A 23,580-nucleotide genomic window follows, 5' to 3' on the forward strand; every position below is an offset into this window, starting at 1 on the left:
CACATATCCCCTCGTAGAGGTCACGGACAACACAAAGGTATTAGGGAGGTTTCGCTCTACGGAATTACGTATGAAAATAACGTATGAACTGCACGGAATTTTCATACGTAAAAATCAGAGCTGTTGGGTTTCGCTCTACGTGATTTCTCCACAACTAGACTCTGTGTTCCTGACGACAATCATTGCAGCTGCCAGGGTCTTGGTTACCGCAACTCACAGTACACGAACCGATTCAGGGGCTCGCGTTCAGACCCTTTTGACGACTAGTCGTCAAAAGGGTCTGAACGCGAGCCCCTGAATCGGTTCGTGTACTGTGAGTTGCGGCGACTATCGTGATGTTTTTGTTTTTGTTTTTTTTTCATTCTGGAGTAATAGTAGATCAGAAATGAGCATTCCTAGCAAATGAAATTGTGCATATGCCAGCATCTCTAGAGCAGAAAAGAGTCAATAAATATTGCCCTGGTGATTAAGTGACATATTTCAACCGGCATTGGATTGTTTTTGCTTCAAGGAATTGAAAAAAAGAAGTAGAAAAAAGCTCCACGCATCTTGAGACACACTATAGACGTGTGGGTATGAAGTGTTTTTAAATGCTGGCATCAACCTGGTCAAGCAACGTGATCAAACAGCCTATCAGTGTTACAAAGCTGATCCGCTTTATGTATGTGTGTGTGTATGTTCATTCATAGCATGCCATGGGATGTAAAAGAAAACAATCCTAAGGCAGCTACAGCCACCGAGCAACGTGCGCCGGAGAGAGAAACCGGCTAAACCGACACACGCGCAGCATCCTACGACCGCTAGCGGCTCTCTGAGTCTGGAGCCGCAAACGCTTTCCGCAGTGCGTCCATCTTGGCGTCGCTGACTGGCCACTTCCTCTTGCCGGCCTCGTTTTGCAGGAAGAACACCTCTGTGCCGAAGGACGCCGTGAAGTTAAGTTGCCTAAGTACACACATGCCACACATACACACAAAGACAATCCACTAGTATCTGATACAGTCAGACCTCGCTTATCCGGTCCTCTTTTATCCGGATCCCTCGCCATCCGGAAGAAAATCATTGGTTACCGATTTACAGCATATGTCATGCATACACACAGTATGTGTGTTTGATTATCCGGTTCTCTCGCCTATCCAGATATTCACAAACAAATTCTACGGAGATAGAGAACATACGACACTTGACGTACTTTGCGAGTCAGTCAAGCCCTAGCGGTAAGAACAGTGTCAGCTCTACAGCCATTTAATTTGCACCTTTGAGGATATTGGCAGTCCGGAGATGAAATTCGAAAACGTTTCTTGGTGTACCTACGAGGCTTTCTCCGAAATCCCTTTGTGTCTTTTTAAACTTTTGAATATAACATGAAGAAGTTACCCAACATGAAGAAGTTATATATGCCGTCCGTGGCAATCATGGTTTCTCATGGGCGCCCCATAAAACGATTTCAACTTTTCTAACTGGCCGTAACTCGGTCAAAACTAGCTCAAATTCAACGATCCAAATATCTACCTTGAAGAGAAAACTCTCAGCGTGCCGTAGAACCCATCCGCGACGCGCTGCGATCAACGGTTCTTGAGATAAATCGCTCGTAAGTTCAGTCGCGATCGCGGCACTTGAAAAGCGTGGGAGTGCAACTCGAAAGTTGAGAATTTTGAGACTTTTCCTCGCGCTGAGTTACTCAAATTTGCGTGGGTTTCACTGGTAGTATTTCCAAGGGCACACAGCGAAAAAATCGAAACTCTGCGATCAAGAAAAATGAAAATGCTGGAGCAGGACGAAAGTGCACGCATTTCAAGCAGTTTTCGCTAGTTCGCTGCTCTCCGGCGCTGGAGATATGGCGTCCTGGTCATCATGCGTGACCTCAGTCTCTTCCTCTCGCGGAGACCTTTCCAGGAAGCCCAAGATTGTGAAGATTGAGTGAGTAGAACTGAAGTTACGTCCCAAAGAACATGAAAATATGCAGAATTTTGAAATTTTCAATCGGCTCTCAAAGGGTTAAAAATGTCCGAGCATGTCAAGCATGTCCGACCCTTCCTACTTACCGAGTGGATGTTATTAAATGTTGTTTGCCAGATCTATACACATGATCCCTTGCCGGCAGCACACTGTGGCTGCGGAGAAACCTGGACACACACACATACAGACAAACATGCACACACAGACACATACACACACACACACACACGACCAACAACAACCTTTTAGTTTACAGCTATAATTAAAGCCCTGCTCCCTCGGCTCAAGCATACCCACGAATATTGAAAATCAGTGCCCTGTCTTCGAACACGGAGTGCTAGGAGCTGTTAAAAAATAAACTTTCACGGCGCGCAAATTTTGCGTTTTCATGAATTGGGCTAGTTCACGATGAGAAACCTATGCGATTATATCTCTTCAGCTGGAGCTTGTACTGTCTACAATCAATATACGGAGCAGTTTGCAGAGCGATTTATGTTCGCGAATGGATGATGGTCGCGAAAATATCGAAATTAAATCTCTAGCGAAAGTTTCTCACTTTACAGTACACACACCATTGCTTTGTAGGACAGCTGTTTGACAACTAAAGCAGCACTCCACTAAGCTCTACTTTAAAGTGTAGAGTAATTGAAGGGTACACACTGGGTGTTGCACTAAGGATACTTACTTGCTTCTGTCCATTTTGACAGCTCCCCGTGTCGGTGGTTCCCTCCATTCCGGTATGACGATGTTGAACGAGAGGGGACGCTCAGTTGCACTGAGTAATGCCTGCAATTAGAAAGAGACAACAGTAGCCATTGTAATTCTGCTCACAAACACACACACGTGCGCGCGCACACACACACACACACACACACACACACACACACACACACACACACACACACACTGCCCGCACGACTAGAGACTAAAAAAAAAGGAGTGACAGTCTTATTCACAGCAGATTGACTGCCCATGACCTACGCCACCAACGTAACTACATCCGCTCACTGAATGGCATGTCGAGCCCACTGTATATGCGGGCGGCACAACCAGTATTCTCCAGTGCACGAGCAGAACGAGAGTGCGAGCATCCGTACCTCCATATGGTCTACCATGCGCTCGATGACCTCTTCGCAGAACGGTGGGTTTGCCGCCAGCGAGCCCTCGACAGGGCGAAACGAGAAGAATGATCTGTGAGAAAACGTATCAAACAGCAAACACAATGCCATTGTACAATGTGCAAGCATAAGAAACGTAGTGGGCATACACACCGAGTTGATATCAGCTGTGAGTTTACTATACCTGAAGAGCGCCCAGAGCGTGTAGCTCACAGTTCCTAACGTCTAATGTGAATTTTTTCCTTTCTTTCTAGTGTGAAGCATCTGTGCGCTATACTTCACAAATTGGAAAGTTTGATTCGGCAGGAAAACTGTTCTGTGTGTGTGTGTTTGGGTAAGTGAGAGAGAGAGAGAGAGAGAGAGAGAGAGAGAGAGAGAGAGAGAGAGAGAGAGAGAGAGACAGAGAGAGAGAGAGAGAGAGAGAGAGAGAGAGAGAGAGAGAGAGAGAGAGAGAGAGAGAGAGAGAGAGAGAGAGGAGGAGGGAGGGAGGGAGGGAGAGAGAGAGAGAGAGAGAGAGAGAGAGAGAGAGAGAGAGAGAGAGAGAGGGAGGGAGGGAGGGAGGGAGGGAGGGAGGAGAGAGAGAGAGAGAGAGAGAGAGAGAGAACGCCATAGACAGACAAACAGATAGAGGAAGCCACTACAGTGCTAATCATCAAGGTAAACTCACCCTCGGGAGCCAAACACACTGTCCGTGTTGGCATACAGCGAGCAATACTGTGGGAAGTAGCAGTTGAGCGGTGACGCAAAACACTCCATCGTTACGCCAAATTCAACGTGAAGACAGTGAAATGCTGCTACTGGCAATGCACCCTGCAGGTTCACTGCCGACATGTCCCCAAGTAGAGTCTGTGATGAAACCGACAAAAAGCCAACACTTCAAATTAATTCAAACAGTAGTTTGGAGGCGGTGGGAAAAACAGTTTCGTAATACGTATTCGCATGCAGCGACGCAAATCCACACAATTCAGTAGACACTTTTTCTATCAAACGTTTTCTTTCCCTTCTCTTCAGGATAGTACAGGGAATGTTGGAAATTAGAAAAACACATAACTATATAGAGAATGAAAGAAAGAAAAAGTCAACACTTCAACATAGGTGTTAAAAATGATTAAAGTGTTAAAAACTCAAAAACAAACAGCTGCAAGTTGTAGACAAACACGTTGAACACATCAGGGAACACTTGTTGAGTTTTTAACACTTTAATCATTTTTAACACCTATGTTGAAGTGTTGACTTTTTCTTTCTTTCATTCTCTATATAGTTATGTGTTTTTCTAATTTCCAACATTCCCTGTACTATCCTGAAGAGAAGGGAAAGAAAACGTTTGATAGAAAAAGTGTCTACTGAATTGTGTGGATTTGCGTCGCTGCATGCGAATACGTATTACGAAACTTCAAATTAACTACATGTATGAATAAAAACTAGCCGCGCTTTTCAAACACATCAAGGCAAAGTAGGTTCAATTTTCCAAAAAAAGTTTTCTTGTGATATTCGTCAGTTGGAATAGATCACAATACGGTAAACTAGCAGGAACGATTGAGTGTATGGGAAGAATGTGAAACTGTGAAACATTATAATTGATAACTTAGCATCATGAAGCAGTCATATTGCGCATGGGTTACCTCGTAACGTTTCAGCATGCAGAGCAGACGTTCCCGGAAGTAAGCGAGCTCCGGATCGAGCTGCGCACACGTGGCCTTGTATAGTCGTTCCTGTGTGCGCAGACAACAGATGAAAACATTTACAGTTGCAGCCGAATTACCGACATGCAAGCAACAGGCCCGACCTGTCCGAGCATCCGCTCTTGGAGACAGCACACACACATACCACTGGAGTAGGGGTGTCATCGAGTAGTTGGGTGCCCGTGTTACCCGTAAGTATTTGGGTAGCAGTTTGCTCCTGAGAACCCGATCGGGTAGTTGGAGTACGGTATTTTCGCAAAGGCGCATGTAAAAAGCACGGCTACGTGCTTACTGCACACTTTCTATGTTGCACAATTGCACACTCACTATACAAACTATGTAAAAAAAAGCACCCGATAGGGTACCCGTGCTACCCGGATAGAAATACCCGAACTCTTTACCCGGCCTAACCCCTACCCGTTGCAGCCCTACACTGGAGTGCCTCAGTGTTATCATCTTACAATTATGACCAGCACACGAAGCACAGAAGCCATATAGTTTCGACTAGGCCTTTCGTACCAGTACTTTTCAAGTCGAATACAATGGTGATTAACGTTGTTTGCTTGCTGCCATGTTAATCACCATTGTACGCAAGGCCTAGTCGAAACTATAATATAGTATGGCTTCGGTGCTTCGTGCGCTGATTTGCTTCCCTCCAACTATGAATCTATAATAATTATTAAGAGTACACAAGGTCAGTAGAGCTACGCCGGTGCAAAGATTATCATAGCTAGAGAAAAGAAGGCAGTGACCGGGTGGTCAATCATTGGTCAATCAATGATTGATCATGGGTGGTCAATCATCATGTATGGGCCAGACACACGTGCACTCATTCTGGTCCATGTATCATCTTTTGCAGGCCACGGCCAGATGTGTGATGCTAACGTGTCTGATGCCAGATATAGGTAGCTCAGCGAGTGGTGCTGTTTTCAGCAGTCAGCAACGTCCATGGCATGTACACACACACACACACACACACACACACACACACACACACACACACACAGGTGCACAAACACATACCGGTACTTACCAGTTTTTGGAAGTGCGCTTCGGCTATGGAGCACTTCATGCCACCTGTAGACACTGTGACAAGATTGCTGCTACTAATGGCGCCATCCCTTGATAGATTGCATGTGACATGAGGCACAGCTGCAAGAGCTGTACGGCAGTTGTTGCATGGCGCACCGTTGGCTTGTCGTAACCTACACACAGAATATATGTGAGACAAAACGTTATGCAACTTCACTTAAACTAATGAAGTCACAGGTGTTCTTTTTCATGCGTGAATGATTGGTTGTACCACACAAACACACACACACACATACATGTATATGCCCATCACAAGAGGCACACAAATCTACAAATGCACTGGATGTGCACCCACAGATTTTCTCTTTATAGCAACGGTAGTGGATCTGATTCTGAATAAAACCGGGCCACACACACACACCACACACAGCCATGGCCCTTTGGCTGTATATAAGGCTCCTCGTCCTTGTCCCGAGAATACTACACCCCACGCGTCTACTCGCATAACTCCCCGGAGTGCACAGGTCTGCATTGATTGTGTCCCTGGAGAAATGAAAACATTACACCATCCTAGCTCCAAACGAAGTACTATACGCCCATACCCAATATTATCCGGTCCCACCCGCCCTGTAAGCATACCTTGCCAACTGTCTCCGCCGCTCATCGGCGCGTGCACCCTTGCTCCAGCCACGGCCGGCGGGCACGCGGATCGTTCTCTCTGTGCACTTCTCCGTGCACACGGTTGATAGTTGGGCTCCACCGGGTCGCACAGCGGTTGACTCCCCATGGCTGTGGGCCGAGATGGCAGTAGGCCGGGTGGACTTGCTTGGACTGGCACTGTCCGGCATGAACGGGGGCACTGCGGCGCGACACGCTCTGCCGACTTCGTCATTCCACGTCACGGCGGGCGAGCAGCTGGGCGTGATCTCATGGTCATCGTCGACTGGCGGCGACTCCCAGCCATTGCTCTTCCTAGTGTTTAGGCCAAACAAATACGAACTGACACCACGGCAAACGTCGTCCACCTCTGAAAAGATCACCTTGTCCACGATAGGCTTAAGTGCTTCGACAAGCTGCTTGCAGTTTACCTGAGCAGCGGTGAGAACAGAAGATAGAAACCCAGCGTTAGGGGAAAATTATACCCCATAGAAACGGACTGACTGGTCAGTTTGAGCACTCTAGCAAGATAAGTTTGGGCCTGGTTTAAATTTGGCTTTGGAAATTTTACTTTCCATTGCCATCAGGTTCGGCCTCATTTTCTCTGCGCTGCGCTGATGAGTCCACAAAGGACGAAACAGCATGGTGTCCGCAGGTTGAGTACGCCATAGATAAAGGCGCGGCTCAGGACACTAAGCCAAAACGGGCTGATGACAATGACAAAGACCTGGCTGGCTGAGGGCGGCAAACTCACCACAAGCGCTAACAACTCGGCTCCTGTTGGGCTGCCAGAGATCTCTATCAGCTTCATGCATGCCGGTAGCTTGTTCAGGAGCACACCGGCCTCCAGCGTTGATAGTCGCTCGCATTTCTCTGTCCTGTGAAGCGCAAACAGATCAAAACAACGGTGTCTATAGCTAGCAGGCTGCACAGTCATAAAGTACCGGCGGGTGCCGAAGAACGGAGTGCCGAAGAGCAGAACAGTCTAGAGTACCACAAAGCATAGCATATCAATGTATACACGCTGTGACTCAAGTATGCATAGCCTCCAATACATGAACACAACAACGGTTCGGCGACCTACAGAACTGTAGGCAGCAGGCTACAAAGTCATACAGCTTCTTCAGGCTTTTGAAGTTTCAAAGCAAAGTCCCGTCTAAAAAAATGGCTCTGAAGCGTGATGTGCTGCAAATCTCTCTCACCTCTTCTCCAGTTCTCTTTTCACACTCGAAAAGTAAAACTTGTAGTCGTTGAGCCCGGATCCATTGGCCGGCACGCTCAAGATGGCATTACTCAGCTCTCTGTGCATGCACGGTGAGACCTCATCGGCGCTCAGTACGGACGGCATGCCTGAGCTATCCGGATGACGAACGCTGCGCTCCATGAGCCAGCGATCAAACGATTGGCGTGGAGGTGATTGGCCTGGCAGCAAGGAACAGAGACATGGATATTTAGTATAGGGTGTCCCAAATCAGTGTGTCACGCATTCTGAAGTTTGATGTGGTATTCTTTATTTTTATTTTTTACTTCACCAAGCGAACAGGCAATGATGCCTTCTCAGTGTAGTGTAATGCTCGTTGTACAATAAATCGTTCTTGTCTTGTCCACAGATTCCTGCGTGGCTTGCAGCCCGACCACAACACTCAGTACACCCACAGAATCCAGAGCTGCTATGCTATTGACAGCACCGCTAGCAGCAGCGCGTAGGCTAGCTAGTAGATACAGTGAGTGCGTTCGATTATGCGCGCGAATCAATTCACGAATCGATTCGCGCTATTCAGATCACCCCATGTGAATAGGGTAAATGGATTCCGAATCGATTCCAGTGCTCATGACATGAAAATCGAACGACTTGAATGCATGCGAATGGATTCATAAATCGATTCAACTGCATAATCGAACGCAGTCAGTGAAACCTGTCTAAGGCCACGCCGTTTTTTTTCTATGTTTCCTTATTCGATGAAATCAATGAGGGAGGGCGAAAAAATAAAAAAAGCCATCCAAAAAAACAGTGTACATGCATTGCATTTGTGTACAGTGAAGCGAGGCGGCACTGTTTGTGTTCATGTACATTGACATGTACATGAATACATGAGTGTATCCCCTCTGCCATGCTTGTGGTCCAAACACAGGCGACATGATGATTGTGTGACCATGGTGACTTGCGGCCCAGCTTATTGCACGCACATGTAGTACAATCAGTCATGTACAATGTACATGTGTGTGAGCTGAGTTACATTTTCCGGTTTTCTGGGTTTGCATTAAATTTGTATTGCATTTTCAAAAAACAAAATTGTTCCGTTTTTTAATTTTTTAATTTTTTAACCCTTTGAGACCCCACTGAAAGTACGACAATTTACGCACCTTCAAATAACATGCACTTTCGCTCGTATCTCTATGAAACATTCACCAATTTTTACAAACTAACCACCAATGGAAAGGTATTTCCAAGACGGAGAGAATAGTACCACGCTCAAGCCAACTACCTGCACAGCCTCTGCTCTGCGTGGCCTATAATGCCGCCCAAAACAGCAGCCGTGCGCGAACAGCTTCAGAAAAGTTCAAACAGCCGCCATTCCATTCTCCTTCATCGCATCGACTTCAAATAAACTACAGCGGAAAGCTCGTTTCAAGCGCAAAATATTGGTGTGCAGCATGCTTGAGTATGACATACCATTCCGGGGAAATCTCCTGCCAAGTGCAGCGTGAAAATTTGAATTTTTCGATCTGAGTGCATTTTTCAGCTTGTCTCCGACTTCGAGTCTCACCACGGCGGCATCGTAACTCCTAGAGACTTCGGATAACTTCAACGTTATAGCCAAGGGTCTTCTCGAAACGGAGATACTTTGTTTATGAAAATCGGTGAAGGAACACCAGAGATATACTTATTTTAGTGTCACTGTATACCAAACGATCGAATTCGATCGTTGGGGTCTCAAAGGGTTAACTCCGGCTGTGAAATACATGCGCGCGGGCCGCGGGGGACGCGAAACATAGATAAAAAACAGTGTGGCCTAAGCTTAACCCTTTGTGTACGGACTGTACAACTTTCGATCCCCTGGGATCGAAACTTTTCAAATTTTCAATCGATCGTAACTCAGTCATTTCTGGGTTATTTCCAAAACCTAAATTATGTAGGTCGAAGAGAAAAACCCCAGCTGTCCATTGAAACAATCGCAGAAACACTCTGATGTGCGGTTCCTTAGTTACGAAGCTCGAAAGTCAAATCGCGGCAATTGTCGCTCAATAGCCGCGTGCGCAGACTTGAATAAGGGATTTTCCCATCTTTCTGGGCATCCAGTGACGTAGAAACATATTCAAAATGGCAAACGGACTCGTGGCAGATTGTGAAATTTTTTTGGAAGTAAAAATTAGTTGTTACAAGCAAGGAGAGCGAAATGGCTGATACAAGACGACTTCTGTCGGAATATTGGCGTTGCAACTAAGACGCTGGGCTGTAGCGCTGGAGTTTTGACCTTCGTGGTGGCAAGTGTGGGCTCAATGTGTTCCTCTTGCGACGAGCTTTCCAGGAAGCTCAAGATTGAAAAAATCGTCAAAAGGAGACCAAAGTTATGACCCGGAGAATTATGGAATTTGAGGCGAGTCGAGATCAGATTCAGTCTGCGTACATTTTTTCAGTACATAAAGGCTTAAAATGCTTACTAAAACTATGTCAGACTCACTGTACAGTACTGTATGCATGCATGTAGGAGCCCACGATCGATGGCATTTACAAAAGTTAGATGACTACGAAGTGTTCTTTTTTCTCAGTTTAATTGAGTTTATACAAAAGAAAAAAGGACCAAGGAACTGCAAGCTGCGCTATAATGTCCAATTACACCACCAGTTGCTAAACAATCAGCTCAGTTTACGAATATCATTCCCTTGCGAAATATGGACTCAGATGGAGAGCCAAGGTTTAATTTATACAAAAGAGAAAGACCATAAACTTGCGAAATATAATTGATTTACAGTAATTTGCTGTCCCCTGAGTTACGCACGCCGTAAGCTTACCCATGTGTTTGCGGCACATGCTGGCATAGTGGTGCTGCAGCCTTCTCATGTCCTCCTGCAGCTTCTGTTCCGCCGCGGGACTGCAGGGCCGGTATAGTGCGGTGCGGCCGTGAAAGCCGTCGTCAGACGTGCGGACTGCACACGCGACACTGTCGTCACAAATCCTAGAGGACACGAAACGCACGCCAGAGCATGAACGAATAATTATAACAGTTATACGCACTTGCTGTCTGATGATCGCTAAAGCCGTGAACTCAAGAGTCGCAGCAGAAACGCTTTGTTTCCTTCTTTCAAGTTTGCGTATTCGGCTCTGCACCTAGGTGCATTGAGCACTGTCACGAGCTACCAGAACTCTCCCCAAGTACAGGTTCTCCCTCGTTATAACGAGTCCGATTAGTACATAAACCCCGTTAGTAAATAGAAATCCCCTGGCGAAACGTGGTCTGTACAACTGTTTACAGGTCCGGTTACAACATAAGTCGATAGTACATAAATTTCGTTATAACGACCCTTTGCCTGAGGTCCCCGGAGTGCCAAACCCTCAGTATAAGACAATATTGACCGTGAAGGACCAAGGCCAAAACATGTAGGATAACGCAGGAAGACGCAGCGTATGATATCTATGTATTTGTAGATATGGACGATCTTTTGCATCGAAGGAAGAGCTATGTTGGAGATTTTCGATTATCTTCTAACGAGTTCAAGCATCGAAAATTTATGGTGTATTGGGGGTAGCCCAGGTAAGTACGAATTAGTGCCTATTTCACCTTTAGCTGCAAGTCCTGTTACAAGATACCGTATTTCCGCGCATATAAAGCCATGGCGTTATAGGTGAAACATCGCTGTTTTGGACCACATTTTTTTACAGAAAATAGCCTCGGATTTAACGCCATGGCGCTAAAAGTGAGAGATGCGTACATGCAAACAAATCGGCAGAGTATGAACTTCGAGTACTCGTACAGTGCCGTAGCACGTTCATGTCGAGGATCCATGTACTTTCAATTTTCCCTGAAAATTTCAAATTGTTTACCTATTGTGTACAAGGTGGCATGTGACAGTGGGGATGGGTACATGCAGAGAGAATCACCGCTACTGTAGGTTCACTGAAAGAACTGAACTCACCTTTAACACCAGATGCAAATTCCTCCACATTGAATTTTGTTCACTTATAACGCCATGGCTTTATAAGTGAGGGTGGCCTTATATTCGGATATAACGCCATGGCTTTATATGCGCGGAAATACGGTAAGTCTCGTTATAAGGGGCCGTATGTAATTATTGAACGTTTTTCACCAAACAAATTATTTTAGTTTAGACCCAACCCCTCCCTCCCTCCTCCTCAGAACGTAAAAAAAGTTTGACATATGCATGCATAATACAACAAAAGTTTCAAGTGTTCAACTGCTCCTATGGCCATGTACATGTATCAATGTTTTCTGAAACGAAATTGGTCAACCCCCTCCCACCCCATAACGAAATTATTTCGTTCTGTGAATAAAGTTCGATGTTTATGGACGACCCCTAAGATAACTTTTTCGATGGCCCAGAGATTATCTACTAACGAGGGAGGACCTGTATTACAGCTGTGGTGCAATCACTTTGCAATGGCCAGTATTTTGCTTATTAAAATCTCGTAGCTGTACAGATGAGGCCGGGGTGGCCGAAACAGCTAGCTGTCTACTGCATTGGGTATGTGTACAGCTATATCGCAGACTTTTGCAACCAGTTGTGATACCTGTCTAAGCACAGGGAAAAAGCCAGCACAAACCTAACTGATAAGGGCCAAACAGCAAGGGAAAACATATCGTCTCTACGGCTTAGGCATCTCTAGCCTTTTCCGACTCATAACATGCTCTACAGCTTCGGGACACCACTGCCCCCACGCTCCCAGCCAGCTCTCTGCAGATGGACGCCTAGATCGGGACTCAAGCGGTACGGGAATATCCTTTTACTGGATTCGAGCACTTTGGTGGACACGCTGCCATTGGCAACGGCCGGCCAGCAGAATACGCAGAAAGTGCTCGAAAGGAATGATAATAAAATGCTGACAGGATGTTACGTGATCCAAGGAATTCTATCTGGGTGCCCTTTGATGCCAAGCAAACTAAATCCCGTCAGTCTCGTTCAATCAGACTAGCGCTTACTGTACAGGCTGAACATTTCGTCGGTCAATAGTTTCGTCCAACTCCAATGAAAGGGAGTTCGTCTGGCTGTAAATTTCGCTCATGGATCATAAGAGTGTATTGAAAAGCTGGCCAAATAGACATTAGTCCGGCATTTAATTTAGTCCAAAACCTCATTGGACGAAAAAGACTTCTATAATTAAATTCCAGACGATTTCTGCTTATACAGTGCGATTACGCCATTGCTTCAGGTGTTTTCTCTGTAGTGGCAAATCTGTGGCATCACATGCATTGACTAACTGAGCCACTTCCACTGCATTTCCTACAGGAAGCATGGTGGATGATGCCATTCGCGCAATCACCATTGCTTGAAGGGATGGAAATGCCCATCACCAAAAAAATCGCACACCCGCGTCGTAGTTGCTTTATATTTATTTTACTTCACCAACATTGCCACCGGCTACGCAAGTGTGTTGAGAACACACAACCAGCATAGGAAGTTTGGCTTCTGCCAGGCCACCGTCATGCCTATCAGTGCATTGCTTAATTACTAACGCTAATAACTTATCTGACAAGTCACACGTCATTCGTGTAACGGGTACGTAAAAAAAAATAGCAGCTATTCCAAAGCAGACCGAAGAGCTAGCATCGCTTTAGCTATCCAGTACCGGTATCAAAATAGGCAAAGGGGAGATCGTCAGACAAAGACCATCTCCGAGACTGTCCTAACACTCTTGACTCTTGCACAAACAATATCACTAGACACAATGAGACAGTAATTTTAAAATTATTTTCGATATCACTAGACACAATGAGACAGTAATTTTAAAATTATTTTCGATTTGACATACTGACAACGTTATTTTACTAGGATATACTTTTAAAATAAAAAGAGATACAAAGAATTCGCAACTGACCTGGAAAGACCTGCCATGATCGACGACGACAACAGGGAAATATCCAACTCCAACACGGCGACTGAGAGCGCAACAAATTACTTGTGCAGATCGATGTCGTTCAGATAACTGCTTCAAAAATACTAGCCAGTACTGCCACTAGCCCTGCATGCTACAAACTTCACCAAGGTTTTTGTCGTGCCTCGCTCGCTTGAATCAGAACCGAGGTATTTATGTGCTAGCGCGTTCAGCGTGGCCGTGGATACGCACTACTACGTGACGTAGATGTACGCAAGGTCAGCATGCACTGGCACTGCACTGACATGTCGACAGCACATTCACAGTCAGCAGTACGACTCCGAGCCTACGCCTACGGGTAGTACTACCGTAGAATCCCGCGGCGCGGATAATTAGGCTTATCTGTTTCACAAGGACATAGTCATTTCGGTGGGCTTATACAAGAACATGGGCTTGTACGCGGGCGCATGCCCGCATGGGCTTATACGCCGACACCAACATTGTGTTATTGAAAGTGCCAATGAAGTGAGAAGTACATAAGTCATTGCTGAAAGCCACTGTGCAAACAAAAACAACCGATGATTGTGTTGAAATGTACAAACAAACAAAAAAACCCCGAAACACTCGTACTACGTACATGTACAATCATCATACACATGATACATGTACATGGTATGACCAAGAGTCCATAATTTATGGACTCATGGTACAATTATTTAGGCCCATGCCGGCATGCCATGGCATGGGCTTGTAGTCGACGAAGCCTTGTGATGTTCGAACTTTCCCTGGGCTTATGCGCGGGCATGGGCTTATACGCGGGTGGGCTTATCGGTACTACACTCAGCCTTCTTCTTACGTGCCCGTTGGCGTAGACTCCACAGTCCACGCAGACCGTGCACTAGCACTGACTGTACTCTCGTCTGTAGACTTGTAGATCTACCCCCACAATATTGCCATAATCATAAGTAGACTGTAGTCAGACTCATGCTCACGACGATAGATACATGTACTGTCATTATTATTAATTTTTTATTGTGTATGTGCCACGCACCACGTAAATGCACTTGCCAATAATAATGGGAGAGCGCTGCTAGCCCTCGAAACTCTAGTCTAGAGTACAAGTACCCGGTAGACGGTGTAGACTATTTTTAAAAGCACTAAGTCTTGTACCAAGAGTACATAAACCTACTCTTGCTTGTACTTGTAGTTGTACTGTACAGTAGACTGTACACAGTCTATCATGGTCTACTACGGCCCGGATCTATTATCATGATCATGCATGTGGAAGGCGGGAGTGCCCCCCCCCCCCCCCCCGCCTGTCTTAGCGCGAGCTTCGAGCTAAACAGTGTAAAGATCATGTCGCCCACTCATTTCCTGTGTTTCCCCATTTCTTCGAACTCGCTCAGCTTCTGCTTCGCTCGTGCTTCAGCTCCACGCTGTAGTAGGTAGGTACATTTTTATTTGAATTCGCAGAACCAAACGGGCGGTGTCGCCCAATTACATGGAAGCGAATGGAAACAGTAAAATATTGTAGGAAATAGCCTAACACGATAGCAGGGTGTAGTACAAAGCAAAGAACGCTCAGTCAATGAATAACGTTAACGTTAGAATACAACAACGGGGAGGCGGTAAACAGCACATGACTGGTACTGTGGTCCAGTGTGGAGTACCGCAAACGTTCAAAGATTCCTGTAGTGTTCAGTAGTGGGTGCTACTGCTAGCAAGTCTGAGTTTAGTTCTCTTGTCTTCTTCCAGCAGAATACTGCAAACTCTACAGCGAGTTTCTTTTGCGTCGAGACAGACAGATCGTTTTAGTCCTTTCTTGCCGTCGTCTCATGAGCGCCCGAAAGCAACAGTATCCTATGTTCTTGTCGTTCCATTTTCTGGCGAACTCATTCACCGACTACTTCTTCCTTTATGAAAGCTTCAGGTGGTTGAGTTCTCCCACTTGCGACAATCATGCCTTGGAAAAGAACAGGATATTACTAAGGTATGTACAGCCAGTGCAGTGATGACAGTGTACTGCACTGCAAAAAGCACCTGCATGCACTGGGCGTAGTTGTTGTTTGTTTTGTCGAGAAAGAATCCCTTTGATCCCTTTCGCACTCGCGCGGTCCCCACGGGCGCAGCACAGAAACGGGTCTATTGAATTCATTTCTTGGTCGATTTTGACAACCAATACGTCGTTGTTTTTCTTTTTTCACTGGCTATCCTTTCTCAGCTTCCGAATTGCGATGCCGTCTACCTGGAAAGCCTTGAAGTGAAACGAGTGGAGGCCGGTTTCGGAGGTAATTTTCGGCCAAACAACAATCAAATCGAAAAATTCGAAGCGGACAATCTGTTGGTATCTATCGAAAGAAGACGTTGGTCCAAAAAAAATTTGGACACAGCCAGAGGATCCAGAGGAGCCAGAGGAGCCAGAGGATTTCTTGGTCGATTTTGACAACCAATACATCGTTGTTTTTCCTTTTTCACTGCTATCCTTTCTCCGCTTCCGAATTGCGATGCCGTCCACCTGGAAAGCCTTGAGGAGCCAGAGGAGCCAGACGAGCCCGAGGAGACAGAGGATTTCTTGGTCGATTTTGACAACCAATACGTCGTTGTTTTTCCTTTTTCACTGGCTATCCTTTCTCCGCTTCCGAATTGCGATGCCGTCCACCTGGAAAGCCTTGAGGAGCCAGAGGAGCCAGAGGAGCCAGAGGAGCCAGAGGAGCCAGAGGAGCCAGCAGTGAGCCAGATGTGAGCCAGATGTGAGCCAGATGTGAGCCAGATGTGAGCCAGATGTGAGCCAGATGTGAGCCAGATGTGAGCCAGATGTGAGCCAGATGTGAGCCAGATGTGAGCCAGATGTGAGCCAGATGTGAGCCAGATGTGAGCCAGATGTGAGCCAGATGTGAGCCAGATGTGAGCCAGATGTGAGCCAGATGTGAGCCAGATGTGAGCCAGATGTGAGCCAGATGTGAGCCAGATGTGAGCCAGATGTGAGCCAGATGTGAGCCAGATGTGAGCCAGATGTGAGCCAGATGTGAGCCAGATGTGAGCCAGATGTGAGCCAGATGTGAGCCAGATGTGAGCCAGATGTGAGCCAGATGTGAGCCAGATGTGAGCCAGATGTGAGCCAGATGTGAGCCAGATGTGAGCCAGATGTGAGCCAGATGTGAGCCAGATGTGAGCCAGATGTGAGCCAGATGTGAGCCAGATGTGAGCCAGATGTGAGCCAGATGTGAGCCAGATGTGAGCCAGATGTGAGCCAGATGTGAGCCAGATGTGAGCCAGATGTGAGCCAGATGTGAGCCAGATGTGAGCCAGATGTGAGCCAGATAAGAGCCAGATGTGAGCCAGATGTGAGCCAGATGTGAGCCAGATGTGAGCCAGATGTGAGCCAGATGTGAGCCAGATGTGAGCCAGATGTGAGCCAGATGTGAGCCAGATGTGAGCCAGATGTGAGCCAGATGTGAGCCAGATGTGAGCCAGATGTGAGCCAGATGTGAGCCAGATGTGAGCCAGATGTGAGCCAGATGTGAGCCAGATGTGAGCCAGATGTGAGCCAGATGTGAGCCAGATGTGAGCCAGATGTGAGCCAGATGTGAGCCAGATGTGAGCCAGATGTGAGCCAGATGTGAGCCAGATGTGAGCCAGATGTGACTCGCCAGATGTGAGCCAGATGTGAGCCAGATGTGAGCCAGATGTGAGCCAGATGTGAGCCAGATGTGACTCGCCAGATGTGAGCCAGATGTGAGCCAGATGTGAGCCAGATGTGAGCCAGATGTGAGCCAGATGTGAGCCAGATGTGAGCCAGATGTGAGCCAGATGTGAGCCAGATGTGAGCCAGATGTGAGCCAGATGTGAGCCAGATGTGAGCCAGATGTGAGCCAGATGTGAGCCAGATGTGAGCCAGATGTGAGCCAGATGTGAGCCAGATGTGAGCCAGATGTGAGCCAGATGTGAGCCAGATGTGAGCCAGATGTGAGCCAGATGTGAGCCAGATGTGAGCCAGATGTGAGCCAGATGTGAGCCAGATGTGAGCCAGATGTGAGCCAGATGTGAGCCAGATGTGAGCCAGATGTGAGCCAGATGTGAGCCAGATGTGAGCCAGATGTGAGCCAGATGTGAGCCAGATGTGAGCCAGATGTGAGCCAGATGTGAGCCAGATGTGAGCCAGATGTGAGCCAGATGTGAGCCAGATGTGAGCCAGATGTGAGCCAGATGTGAGAGATGTGAGCCAGATGTGAGCCAGATGTGAGCCAGATGTGAGCCAGATGTGAGCCAGATGTGAGCCAGATGTGAGCCAGATGTGAGCCAGATGTGAGCCAGATGTGAGCCAGATGTGAGCCAGATGTGAGCCAGATGTGAGCCAGATGTGAGCCAGATGTGAGCCAGATGTGAGCCAGATGTGAGCCAGATGTGAGCCAGATGTGAGCCAGATGTGAGCCAGATGTGAGCCAGATGTGAGCCAGATGTGAGCCAGATGTGAGCCAGATGTGAGCCAGATGTGAGCCAGATGTGAGCCAGATGTGAGCCAGATGTGAGCCAGATGTGAGCCAGATGTGAGCCAGATGTGAGCCAGATGTGAGCCAGATGTGAGCCAGATGTGAGCCAGATGTGAGCCAGATGTGAGCCAGAGGAGCCAGAGGAGCCAGATGAGCCACTGATGAGCCAGATGAGCCAGATGAGCCAGATGAGCCAGATGAGCCAGATGAGCCAGATAGATGAGCCAGATGAGCCAGATGAGCCAGATGAGCCAGATGAGCCAGATAGATGAGCCAGATGAGCCAGATGAGCCAGATGAGCCAGATGAGCCAGATATATGAGCCAGATGAGCCAGATGAGCCAGATGAGCCAGATGAGCCAGATGAGCCAGATGAGCCAGATGAGCCAGATGAGCCAGATGAGCCAGATGAGCCAGATGAGCCAGATGAGCCAGATGAGCCAGATGAGCCAGATGAGCCAGATGAGCCAGATGAGCCAGATGAGCCAGATGAGCCAGATGAGCCAGATGAGCCAGATGAGCCAGATGAGCCAGATGAGCCAGATGAGCCAGATGAGCCAGATGAGCCAGATGAGCCAGATGAGCCAGATGAGCCAGATGAGCCAGATGAGCCAGATGAGCCAGATGAGCCAGATGAGCCAGATGAGCCAGATGAGCCAGATGAGCCAGATGAGCCAGATGAGCCAGATGAGCCAGATGAGCCAGATGAGCCAGATGAGCCAGATGAGCCAGATGAGCCAGATGAGCCAGATGAGCCAGATGAGCCAGATGAGCCAGATGAGCCAGATGAGCCAGATGAGCCAGATGAGCCAGATGAGCCAGATGAGCCAGATGAGCCAGATGAGCCAGATGAGCCAGATGAGCCAGATGAGCCAGATGAGCCAGATGAGCCAGATGAGCCAGATGAGCCAGATGAGCCAGATGAGCCAGATGAGCCAGATGAGCCAGATGAGCCAGATGAGCCAGATGAGCCAGATGAGCCAGATGAGCCAGATGAGCCAGATGAGCCAGATGAGCCAGATGAGCCAGATGAGCCAGATGAGCCAGATGAGCCAGATGAGCCAGATGAGCCAGATGAGCCAGATGAGCCAGATGAGCCAGATGAGCCAGATGAGCCAGATGAGCCAGATGAGCCAGATGAGCCAGATGAGCCAGATGAGCCAGATGAGCCAGATGAGCCAGATGAGCCAGATGAGCCAGATGAGCCAGATGAGCCAGATGAGCCAGATGAGCCAGATGAGCCAGATGAGCCAGATGAGCCAGATGAGCCAGATGAGCCAGATGAGCCAGATGAGCCAGATGAGCCAGATGAGCCAGATGAGCCAGATGAGCCAGATGAGCCAGATGAGCCAGATGAGCCAGATGAGCCAGATGAGCCAGATGAGCCAGATGAGCCAGATGAGCCAGATGAGCCAGATGAGCCAGATGAGCCAGATGAGCCAGATGAGCCAGATGAGCCAGATGAGCCAGATGAGCCAGATGAGCCAGATGAGCCAGATGAGCCAGATGAGCCAGATGAGCCAGATGAGCCAGATGAGCCAGATGAGCCAGATGAGCCAGATGAGCCAGATGAGCCAGATGAGCCAGATGAGCCAGATGAGCCAGATGAGCCAGATGAGCCAGATGAGCCAGATGAGCCAGATGAGCCAGATGAGCCAGATGAGCCAGATGAGCCAGATGAGCCAGATGAGCCAGATGAGCCAGATGAGCCAGATGAGCCAGATGAGCCAGATGAGCCAGATGAGCCAGATGAGCCAGATGAGCCAGATGAGCCAGATGAGCCAGATGAGCCAGATGAGCCAGATGAGCCAGATGAGCCAGATGAGCCAGATGAGCCAGATGAGCCAGATGAGCCAGATGAGCCAGATGAGCCAGATGAGCCAGATGAGCCAGATGAGCCAGATGAGCCAGATGAGCCAGATGAGCCAGATGAGCCAGATGAGCCAGATGAGCCAGATGAGCCAGATAGATGAGCCAGATGAGCCAGATGAGCAAGATGAGCCAGATGAGCCAGATAGAGGAGCCAGATGAGCCAGATGAGCCAGATGAGCCAGATGAGCCAGATGAGCCAGATGAGCCAGATGAGCCAGATGAGCCAGATGAGCCAGATGAGCCAGATGAGCCAGATGAGCCAGATGAGCCAGATGAGCCAGATGAGCCAGATGAGCCAGATGAGCCAGATGAGCCAGATGAGCCAGATGAGCCAGATGAGCCAGATGAGCCAGATGAGCCAGATGAGCCAGATGAGCCAGATGAGCCAGATGAGCCAGATGAGCCAGATGAGCCAGATGAGCCAGATGAGCCAGATGAGCCAGATGAGCCAGATGAGCCAGATGAGCCAGATGAGCCAGATGAGCCAGATGAGCCAGATGAGCCAGATGAGCCAGATGAGCCAGATGAGCCAGATGAGCCAGATGAGCCAGATGAGCCAGATGAGCCAGATGAGCCAGATGAGCCAGATGAGCCAGATGAGCCAGATGAGCCAGATGAGCCAGATGAGCCAGATGAGCCAGATGAGCCAGATGAGCCAGATGAGCCAGATGAGCCAGATGAGCCAGATGAGCCAGATGAGCCAGATGAGCCAGATGAGCCAGATAGATGAGCCAGATGAGCCAGATGAGCCAGATGAGCCAGATGAGCCAGATGAGCCAGATGAGCCAGATGAGCCAGATGAGCCAGATGAGCCAGATGAGCCAGATGAGCCAGATGAGCCAGATGAGCCAGATGAGCCAGATTAGCCAGATGAGCCAGATAGATGAGCCAGATGAGCCAGATGAGCCGGATGAGCCAGATGAGCCAGATGAGCCAGATGAGCCAGATGAGCCAGATGAGCCAGATAGATGAGCCAGATGAGCCAGATGAGCCAGATGAGCCAGATGAGCCAGATAAGCCAGATGAGCCAGATAGATGAGCCAGATGAGCCAGATGAGCCAGATGAGCCAGATGAGCCAGATGAGCCAGATGAGCCAGATGAGCCAGATGAGCCAGATGAGCCAGATGAGCCAGATGAGCCAGATGAGCCAGATGAGCCAGATGAGCCAGATGAGCCAGATGAGCCAGATGAGCCAGATGAGCCAGATGAGCCAGATGAGCCAGATGAGCCAGATGATCCAGATGAGCCAGACGAGCCAGACGAGCCAGACGAGCCAGATGAGCCAGATGAGCCAGATGAGCCAGATGAGCCAGATGAGCCAGATGAGCCAGATGAGCCAGATGAGCCAGATAAGCCAGATGAGCCAGATGAGCCAGATGAGCCAGATAGATGAGCCAGATGAGCAAGATGAGCCAGATGAGCCAGATAGAGGAGCCAGATGAGCCAGATGAGCCAGATGAGCCAGATGAGCCAGATGAGCCAGATGAGCCAGATGAGCCAGATGAGCCAGATGAGCCAGATGAGCCAGATGAGCCAGATGAGCCAGATGAGCCAGATGAGCCAGATGAGCCAGATGAGCCAGATGAGCCAGATGAGCCAGATGAGCCAGATGAGCCAGATGAGCCAGATGAGCCAGATGAGCCAGATGAGCCAGATGAGCCAGATGAGCCAGATGAGCCAGATGAGCCAGATGAGCCAGATGAGCCAGATGAGCCAGATGAGCCAGATGAGCCAGATGAGCCAGATGAGCCAGATAGATGAGCCAGATGAGCCAGATGAGCCAGATGAGCCAGATGAGCCAGATGAGCCAGATGAGCCAGATGAGCCAGATGAGCCAGATGAGCCAGATGAGCCAGATGAGCCAGATGAGCCAGATGAGCCAGATGAGCCAGATGAGCCAGATGAGCCAGATGAGCCAGATGAGCCAGATGAGCCAGATGAGCCAGATGAGCCAGATGAGCCAGATGAGCCAGATGAGCCAGATGAGCCAGATGAGCCAGATGAGCCAGATGAGCCAGAGGAGCCAGATGAGCCAGATGAGCCAGATGAGCCAGATGAGCCAGATGAGCCAGATGAGCCAGATGAGCCAGATGAGCCAGATGAGCCAGATGAGCCAGATGAGCCAGATGAGCCAGATGAGCCAGATGAGCCAGATGAGCCAGATGAGCCAGATGAGCCAGATGAGCCAGATGAGCCAGATGAGCCAGATGAGCCAGATGAGCCAGATGAGCCAGATGAGCCAGATGAGCCAGATGAGCCAGATGAGCCAGATGAGCCAGATGAGCCAGATGAGCCAGATGAGCCAGATGAGCCAGATGAGCCAGATAGATGAGCCAGATAGATGAGCCAGATGAGCCAGATGAGCCAGCTGAGCCAGATGAGCCAGATGAGCCAGATGAGCCAGATGAGCCAGATGAGCCAGATGAGCCAGATGAGCCAGATGAGCCAGATGAGCCAGATGAGCCAGATGAGCCAGATGAGCCAGATGAGCCAGATGAGCCAGATGAGCCAGATAGATGAGCCAGATGAGCCAGATGAGCCAGATGAGCCAGATGAGGCAGATGAGCCAGATAGATGAGCCAGATGAGCCAAATGAGCCAGATGAGCCAGATGAGCCAGATGAGCCAGATGAGCCAGATGAGCCAGATGAGCCAGATGAGCCAGATGAGCCAGATGAGCCAGATGAGCCAGATGTGCCAGATAGATGAGCCAGATAAATGAGCCAGATGAGCCAGATGAGCCAGATGAGCCAGATAGATGAGCCAGATGAGCCAGATGAGCCAGATGAGCCAGATGAGCCAGATGAGCCAGATGAGCCAGATGAGCCAGATGAGCCAGATGAGCCAGATGAGCCAGATGAGCCAGATGAGCCAGATGAGCCAGATGAGCCAGATGAGCCAGATGAGCCAGATGAGCCAGATAGATGAGCCAGATGAGCCAGATGAGCCAGATGAGCCAGATGAGCCAGATGAGCCAGATGAGCCAGATGAGCCAGATGAGCCAGATGAGCCAGATGAGCCAGATGAGCCAGATGAGCCAGATGAGCCAGATGAGCCAGATGAGCCAGATGAGCCAGATGAGCCAGATGAGCCAGATGAGCCAGAGGAGCCAGATGAGCCAGATGAGCCAGATGAGCCAGATGAGCCAGATGAGCCAGATGAGCCAGATAGATGAGCCAGATGAGCCAGATGAGCCAGATGAGCCAGATGAGCCAGATGAGCCAGATAGATGAGCCAGATGAGCCAGATGAGCCAGATGAGCCAGATGAGCCAGATGAGCCAGATGAGCCAGATGAGCCAGATGAGCCAGATGAGCCAGATGAGCCAGATGAGCCAGATGAGCCAGATAAGCCAGATGAGCCAGATGAGCCAGATGAGCCAGATGAGCCAGATGAGCCAGATGAGCCAGAAGAGCCAGATGAGCCAGATGAGCCAGATGAGCCAGATGAGCCAGATGAGCCAGATAGATGAGCCAGATGAGCCAGATGAGCCAGATGAGCCAGATGAGCCAGATAGATGAGCCAGATGAGCCAGATGAGCCAGATGAGCCAGATGAGCCAGATGAGCCAGATGAGCCAGATGAGCCAGATGAGCCAGATGAGCCAGATGAGCCAGATAGATGAGCCAGATGAGCCAGATGAGCCAGATGAGCCAGATGAGCCAGATGAGCCAGATGAGCCAGATGAGCCAGATGAGCCAGATGAGCCAGATGAGCCAGATGAG

General features: G+C 48.8%; 1 protein-coding gene across 1 annotated transcript; it reads right to left on the reverse strand.

The window, feature by feature from the left end:
- Positions 1-333: 333 nt before the first annotated feature.
- Positions 334-13,689, reverse strand: LOC135812104 (mRNA (2'-O-methyladenosine-N(6)-)-methyltransferase-like). Its single transcript, XM_065325435.1, has 12 exons — positions 13,500-13,689; positions 10,460-10,623; positions 7,648-7,867; positions 7,200-7,323; positions 6,428-6,876; positions 5,790-5,961; positions 4,697-4,786; positions 3,742-3,920; positions 3,054-3,147; positions 2,642-2,742; positions 2,043-2,123; positions 334-942 (listed from the first exon to the last, which is right to left on the reverse strand). Exons 1-12 carry the CDS (start codon positions 13,514-13,516, stop codon positions 801-803), a joined length of 1,833 nt encoding a protein of 610 aa, XP_065181507.1. The 5' UTR covers positions 13,517-13,689; the 3' UTR covers positions 334-800.
- Positions 13,690-23,580: the final 9,891 nt, after the last annotated feature.

This window comes from Sycon ciliatum, chromosome 1 (assembly GCF_964019385.1).
Source record: "Sycon ciliatum chromosome 1, ocSycCili1.1, whole genome shotgun sequence".
In the NCBI taxonomy this organism is placed as follows: Eukaryota; Metazoa; Porifera; class Calcarea; order Leucosolenida; family Sycettidae; genus Sycon; species Sycon ciliatum.

Excerpts from the sequence above, each read along its gene's own strand:
- LOC135812104 (XM_065325435.1), bottom strand. Across the intron at positions 6,877-7,199 it reads CCGAGTTGTTAGCGCTTGTG|GTAAACTGCAAGCAGCTTGT; the intron begins GTGAGTTTGCCG and ends ACCGCTGCTCAG. Across the intron at positions 3,148-3,741 it reads AGTGTGTTTGGCTCCCGAGG|ATCATTCTTCTCGTTTCGCC; the intron begins GTGAGTTTACCT and ends GTTTTCTCACAG.